Source organism: Columba livia, chromosome 1, assembly GCF_036013475.1.
Source record: "Columba livia isolate bColLiv1 breed racing homer chromosome 1, bColLiv1.pat.W.v2, whole genome shotgun sequence".
Taxonomy (NCBI): domain Eukaryota; kingdom Metazoa; phylum Chordata; class Aves; order Columbiformes; family Columbidae; genus Columba; species Columba livia.
The window spans coordinates 77,583,295-77,591,300 of NC_088602.1; the positions used below are offsets into that span (position 1 = coordinate 77,583,295).

The 8,006-nt window shown below is 44.4% G+C and overlaps 1 protein-coding gene across 5 annotated transcripts in view; it reads right to left on the reverse strand.

Moving 5' to 3' along the window:
- CD58 (CD58 molecule) overlaps window positions 1-7,778 on the reverse strand; it is a 32,470-nt gene extending 24,692 nt beyond the window's left edge. For 2 of the 5 annotated variants that reach the window (XR_010472774.1, XM_065063505.1), the window contains exon 1: window positions 7,607-7,771. Coding sequence is in view for 4 of the 5 variants with exons in the window: in XM_065063505.1 (XP_064919577.1) it covers window positions 7,607-7,658 (52 nt within the window). In the remaining variant the exon portion in view is untranslated. Of the gene's footprint in view, window positions 1-7,606 lie in introns of all 5 variants that reach the window. The other 3 variants (XM_065063526.1, XM_065063532.1, XM_065063520.1) reach the window with 3 other exon arrangements.
- Window positions 7,779-8,006: the final 228 nt, after the last annotated feature.

Genomic DNA, 8,006 nt, shown 5'->3' on the forward strand with positions numbered 1-8,006 from the left:
TAAGATCAGAGACTAGGGTTAATCTATACCCATTAAAAGAAAAGGGGGGTGATAAACATGGCCGCCAGAGAAATAAGCGGCATGAGGAAGAGATCCCGATGACACCCCCACCTTATGTACCACCACCGCCACCCCCGGTACCAGTTCCTAGCCCAGTCCCTAGTCCACCCCCTTCGGCACCAAACCCAGAGGGTTCGGATGATAACCAGTCCACGGGGCCTGTCACGCGTAGCAAGACTAGACAACAGCAACAGCAAACACCAGGGCAACTATATCCGCTGCGACAGATCGCAATGGGAGGGCCTCAGGCGGGAATGGGATATGTGGCGGTACCTCGTAACTCCCGGGATGTTAGAGATTTTAAAAAGGAAATGGGGAGTTTGCTAGAAGACCCGTTGGGGGTAGCGGAGCGGGTTGACCAATTTTTAGTGCCCAACGTATACACGTGGGACGAGCTGCAATCGATAATAGGAATATTGTTCACTGCAGAAGAGAGGGGAATGATCCGTAGGGCCGGTATGCGGATTTGGGATGAACAGCATCAGCAAGGTCCTGCAGCCAACACTAAATGGCCGCTGCAAAGACCTGACTGGAACAATCAGGATCCATTACATAGGGGTCATATGCAAGACCTACGGACTATATTAGTCCAAGGCATTAGAGAGTCTGTTCCAAGGGGTCAGAACATTGGCAAGGTATTTAGTGAACACCAAAAGAAAGATGAAACACCTACAGAGTGGTTGGAACGGCTCAGGAAAAACTTATCAGCTGCATTACTAGTAGAAGAAGCACAGAAAATAACATTTGGAGGAGAATTGCATGTTTTGACACCACATAATATACGAGGGGTTTTGCAACAAAAATCTGATAAATGGATAACAGATTCTAGGTTGTTAAAATACGAAAGTATTTTAATTGAATCCCCTAAATTAACCCTAGAAATTACTTCCTTGCAGAACCCCCCACACAGTTCTTATATGGGGAATCTAGCGAACAATTAGCACATCATTGTTTGCAAACAATTGAAGAGCAAACAAAAATAAGACCTGACTTAGAAGAAGAGGGATTGTCAGAAGGAGAAAAATTGTTTGTAGATGGCTCCTCTCGAGTCATTGAAGGAAAACTTAAATCAGGATATGCGATAATAAACGGAAAAACTAATAAGGTCTTAGAATTAGGGCCATTAAATCCTGGGTGGCCAGCACAAGCCTGTGAGTTGTATGCCATTTTAAGAGCCTTACAATGGATCAGCACGAGTAGTGGAACTATATATATAGATTCGAAGTATGCATTTGGGGTGGTACATACATTTGGTAAAATTTGGGAAGAACGAGGGTTGATAAATTCCCAAGGGAAAAACTTAATACATCAGGAATTGATCACACAAATCTTGCAAGAAATAAGAAAACCTAGAGCAATAGCAGTGGTTCATGCAAAGGGACACCAGAAAGGCCTGAATCCCATTATTAGGGGAAACAACCTTGCAGACGAAGAAGCAAAAAGGGCGGCCTTATTAAATCTTAAAGGATTGACTTGTGAGCTGCCAGATCCAAAGAGATTAAGAGAAAATTGCCCTAACTGCGGACAAGGAACAGAACGGGAAAACGATTTCCCTTGCTATGAGTGCTGGAAAGAGTTTAACGTAGACGCTATTCCCTGTACTTGTCTCGGGCTAAAAGATAGACAGTGTCCTAGCCATCCATGCTCAAATATATATGTCTTTAGTACTGTAGAAAAAGAAAAGCTAACCAAACTAGGGGCAAAGCAGCAAGGTGAACAATGGAGATTAGAAGATGGGAGAGAAGTAGTTCCAAAAGTAACTGCAGTCGGTATAATGAACAGGTTACATGATATTACGCATTGGGGAACGCAAGCATTAGTAGATCAATTTGCCACAAAATATGCTTGCATAGGAGCATATAACATAGCAAAACATATTGTTAAAGGGTGCCTTACGTGCCAGAAAGTAAATAAACAAAAAACAAGGAAACAAGTTCCCGATGGAAGGGAACTCACATACCGGCCATTCTCAGGAATACAGATTGATTTTACAGAGTTACCAAAGCTCGGGCGATACCGCTATTTATTGGAGCTTGTAGACCATCTCACGCACTTTGTGGAGACATTTCCAACAACTAGGGCCACTGCTCGTACGGTAGCAAAAATATTGTTAGAAGAAATAATTCTCCGATATGGAATAACTGAAGCTATCGATTCTGACTGGGGCCCACATTTTGCATCAAGAATTATTACAGAAATCTTTCAGACACTAGGTACTGACTGGCAGTATCATACTCCATGGCATCCACAAAGCTCGGGAAGGGTCGAACGAATGAATGGAGAGATAAAAAAGCAGCTTACTAAATTAATGATAGAGACTAAGATGTCATGGGTAAAATGTTTGCCCCTAGCACTGTTAAACATAAGGACCCAGCCGAGAACAGACCTCGGAATATCACCCTTTGAAATGTTATATGGAATGCCATTCGATTCAGAAACGCCACAAGATCACCCAAAAGTGAGTGATTTTCAGATGAAAAATTACTTAGTGCAGTTGTTGAAGCGAAGGAAATACCTTTGGGAAAAAGGGTTGGTGGTACAGCGTCCACCTCTGGACATAAAAATACTCATAAAAACATGGAAAGAAACATCATTAACCCCTCGATGGGAGGGACCCTATGTTGTTTTACTCACTACAGAAACAGCCATCCGAACTGCTGAAAAGGGGTGGACACACGCCAGCCGAGTTAAAGGTCCAGTCAAGACTAACGCCTGGACTGCAGAGCCCACAGGCGACCCTCTGAAAGTTAAACTACGGAAACAATAAATGGACTTGGGCATGTTGAATCATATCGTGCAAGTACAGAAAAATGATAAAGTTGTTTATGAATATCCCATTTGTAAAAATCATAGAGTTAGATGTATTAATAGAAGTTGTAATTGTTATCCTTTTTATATGCTTTAGGTGCATAGTGTGCCAAAACAATTGGTGGTTGCATTGTATAGACGGTATTCCCCTAGAGGAATATGCAATCAATGTTATAATATAGAATTAGAAATTACAGATTTGGCATTGAAATCAAAAGACGCACGAAAAAAGAGATCCAACCCAACAGTCCTGACTGGTGTTGTATATACACCTACGAAATACAGCCTGAGCGGTTTTGCTCTCACCCTAATGAACCAACCCCTCTAAAATATAAATCAATGCAGATACTACAGCCTTATCATGTCAAGACAAGAAGTCACTTTGCTGTATACGAGTCCAGAAAACAAAGAGCAGTCCATCTTGCTCCACATTTTATCACCTTTCCACATACATTAAAGCAGTTGGGAGGTCATCCAGGCCAGTCCTTAAGAAGATCAGCTTCCCCATCGTCAAGGAACAAAGCTTACCAGCACACTAAGTGTCCTGCTCTTCTGCCTGGTGCCATCCCATAGAAACAAAGACTTTCTCAGAAGGCAAGCAATTGGAAACACACTTCTGTGTGCTTGGGTACAGAACTGCATGCACAGAAGGTCTTCTCTTTGCCTTACTGCTCATGGACTATCCAATTTGTTAGCAATTTACCCATGAAAGTTCTCATGACATTACAATTCGTACTTCCTGCTGTGTGCCCTTTGATCTCTTCCAGGAAAAGCAACTGGAAAAGTAAACAGGGTAAGGAGGGCTCAGTTATCAGTCACCCATTTTTTTCAGCACAACGTACCTGCCTTTGTCTTCTGGCCACTTGCGGCATGCAGTCTGTTCTTCTCTGCTGTACTAGCACAGTCTTTATGTAGCTATATGACTAATAGGACCACAAAAATAACCTGTCTCAATATGTTTTTTCTTTCAGCTGAGTTCATTTTCAGCCGGATCATCTTTGTAGTTGTTTGTAAAGAACGGCAAAAACGGATAACATAGAGAGGAACCGTTCATGCCCTGCAGCAACACCAGCTTAAATGTGCTCCAGACTACAACCCATGTCTCTGCCAAACCCTCTATCACCCAGGCTGCCTACAGACACACCATGCTGAACATGAATATAGTCTCACGAGACTGTACACTTGTAGGAGGACCATTAAAAAAAACACAAATGCATATACACGATCTTTTTTTTGACAAACACCTTTAACCACACTGTCAGCTCTCAGGATGATGGGAGCCTGTGCATGTAATCCAGAAATGATCCTGGCTTTCTAAGGTCTAACACCATTAACCACACTATCAGTAACACTTTTCATTCCATGTTCATCCTGTAGAGTTAAATACCAAAAACAAATGACGTTATAGCCACATCTCTGAAGGCAAAGACTTATCACTAATTTTTAAGCAAGAAGCAGACAGAGGATTTTTCCTTTGTGAGAAATTCAGAACTTCCTCTGTTTATTCAGGAAGATTTGAGAGTAAGGTAACAGGACAACAAAATCAGGTGTTGGCTTCATACAGCTGATGACTAGAAAAGTCCCTTGTAATATAGCATCCATGACATCTCTCATGGAGTGGAAAGACATACGAAAAAACACTGAGCAATCCTGGTATTTTTATGATCAACAATGAAAAAAAGAAAGGAGCATGTATTTGTGTGCGTACAGAAAGAAAGGGAGGAAATTTAAAAAGAAAACCAAGCTGAAACCTGTGATTCTGCCTAATTGGAAAGAAACAAAAAGCCACATTTAAGGTAAGTCTGGTTTCGGTGTTTGTCACTTTCAGAAGAAGTCAGAAAGTAAACATGAGAGTAGCTGACAAATACCTTTCTGTCAGCCCATGCTAAATATGGTACACGGTAACTTCTGCTCTTAAGTGAATCAGGTTGCCTCCCTTCAACTCAATTTTTTATAAAAGAAGCTGAATTGGGAAATGCAGCATTAAGGCACACAGCAAAATATGCGAGAACTAGATAGTAGTAATGCTGCTTAAAACTTAGTTGATGCTCAGACCACTGAAAGCACCTACAGTGCAGCAGAACATCTCCACCAGTGCGGCTGGCATCGCAATCCTTCTGCTAGTGTGGTAGCCAACAGTTTATTCGACTCATCCCAGAAGGGTGCAAATTTCTCTCTGAGGCTTACTTCAGCAAACTGGGGCACAGATACTTTTACCTTCTGCGCAGATACAGTTACTTTTTTTCCACCCACATACAAAACTGAACACAATTCTTGCTTGAATTTCAAATGGCTGAAGGAGTATCATCTTGATAGGTCCAAAATCAAAGTCCTTCATAGCCTCAGTGTGACCTTTACACTTCAGGCACTGTATCTGCACATCTGAGGTTTTACCAGACAAAAACCTGACCTGGCAGGGCATTGTGAAAAACAGTTTTCCCTATCTGGCAAGTGGGGATCCTGAAGATGTCACAGCTCCACTGCATATTCTGTGTGTCACAGGTTCACGAAGAAGCACATCTTCAGGGTGGATTATGCTATGTGCTTCTCTCTCCCCCAGCCCCATTTCCAGATGTTCAGCGACATGAGACTGGGATAGGTACAGTGCTTTGAATTCGGATGGAGAAGCAGGGAGGCTGGGAAAGCAGGGATTCAGGAGGGAAAGGCTGACAGAGAATGAGTATCACGCCCAATACCAATACCTTGGTGTTTACAACAAGCATTTGCAAGGCTAGAAACTTACATGCTAAGTCAAACTGCTACTGATTTACTTTATGCACTTGGGCAAATCAGTCTGACTTTCAGACTCCTGATTTTCTCATATAGAGATGGCAGATCACTTAGCTTGATAAAATTAACATAAGAACATTTACACACAGGCAACAACACACATAATAGCAGTAATGCAAGCATACAAACAAAGAGAGAAAGTGAAATCCTGCTCATTTAGTTTAGTGAACAACAGTAAAGAATTTGTATTTGTATTCCCGATCTCCTACCCTAATCAACCACCGCAGAATCAAAGTTTTATAGAGAGGAAAATACAGAGCTAGTTATTTTTTTCATTAAAGGAAGACATTATGATACTTGCAGCCACAATTACCCTCTCTAGTTGCCAAGTTACCATCATCTTTCCCTTTCAACTGTATGTTGTTTGGAACCTGCAATCTCATTTCCTGATTAAGTCCACAGCACCTGGATTCAGACACTCAGAGTAGCAGTGACACATCAACTTATGTAACATAAGGTAACAAAATGCCTCCACACACACACAAAGGTCCAAGAGGATACGCAATTAATCATGCATTACTAACGCTCATTTAGAACACTCTGCAAAAGCACTGCTGATGAAGAAACTGCTTCTAAGATGGAAGACAGGCAGACTGACCCACGCAGGTACGCAGAGCTTTCCCAGTAGTCCTTTGCACACATCCGGTCCCAAAGCTCTCTTACAGTCTTCACTACGGAAGAGGGTATCACAATGTTAATTAAACAAAACAGGCTGAAGGCTTCTGGAACAGTACAGGAGGAAATCTCAGGGAGTTGTTCTGAAGACTGTAGGTACTTCGAGGAAACTCCCAAAGCAACAAAAAAATGACACTGACAAATCCCTTAGACTAGAGAAATGATAAGAAAGTCTATATTCAGCAAGCCATGCTGCTTGGCCCGTCTAGCAATAGCAGCAGCTACTTCTGATGACAAAGTTTGTACATCTGTGTTCAGTTTCAAAAATGAGCTAGTCTTGTTTGTGCTTCTTAAGTCCATAGCCCCATGCAAGGGCTATGGACACGAGAGCTGTGCTCCTCAGGCACATAGGTGGAATTTAGATTAAGAAGGCCTTTGTTTAATATTTCACCAGAAGTGACTTACTTCCACAAAAAAGCACCTCACCCATCAAAAAAACCCACAAAACAAAACAACAAAAAACCCCACAACAAAACAATACACAACAAAACCACAACAAAACACAAACACACACGCAAAACCAAACCATTGAGAACTTTGATGATTTTTTTTCCTCTGGGAAAGATGTTAACACAGAATACAAAATAAACAGCATTTTCATATACAGGGATAACAAGAACACTTTTACAACAAAAGCCAGTTTCCTGAACTCCTTAACACACCAGGAACGAGTACAAGGCACACCTCACCTGGAGCGCAGTAACTTGAATACAAATGACATCGGGTACCACAAAAATCACCCCCGTTCTCCACTGTAACACCCGCCCCCCCCGCCCCAATCAGGCGGGGGTGGGGGGGGTGTTAGACAATCAGGCCACAAGTATTACCCTCAGCAAAAACGGTGGCGGGCGTGATACTATGAAATTCTAGCGCTAAATGCGGGTGGAAAAGCAGCTGTTTGATTCTGCTGACTCACAGTCAGAAGGACAGGACACAAGTGGCCAGGAAGCCCCAGCACCGCTACAGCCGCAGGGCCACGCCGGGCTCCCCTCAGCCAGCCGGGGGCGGCGAGTGGGGACAACTCCCCAGGCCAGGACCCACCGCAGCTGCCAAACCCCAGCGAATCCACCGCCCTCGCTGCTCCCCCGCTCCGCAGCCCGGGACGGCCCAAGCCCGCCGGGCCGCCTCGGCAGGGCCGGTTAAGGTTGCCCCGTTCCCCGCAGTGCCGCCGCTAACACCTACTGCCCGCCTCCCCGCTGCAGCGCTCCCTCCGCCCCAGCCAGAGGAGCTGGAGGGCACGGGAAGGGTCGCCACCGCCCCCCTCACGACTTACCCAGGAGGGACATAAGGAACAGGAGCCCACCCAGAGAAGTCGGCAGCCGCATCGCTGCCCGCCAGGACAGCCCGCGTTACATATGCTCAGGCACGAACGGAAAAGTGAAGGCCGGCAATTCCCCGCCCTTCCGCCCCAGCAGGATGCTTCAGAGGCGCCGGGTGACGGAACTTCGTCTGGAAACTCCGCCCTTCCTTTAGCGGGGGGGATTTCAGGCTTCGCGGTAGCGTCCAGTGTGTCTTGGTGGGTGGTGTCTGCCAGGGAGGAGCTGCGGTGCGAGGTGACGTGAAGGGGGTTTCTGTTTCGTGGGATGCAACTCCAGCAACTGCTACCGGCAGAAATTGTCGAGTTGCTCTTGCAGTAGGGAAGTTTCAGCTCCACAAGCTGAGAAGCTTAAGTT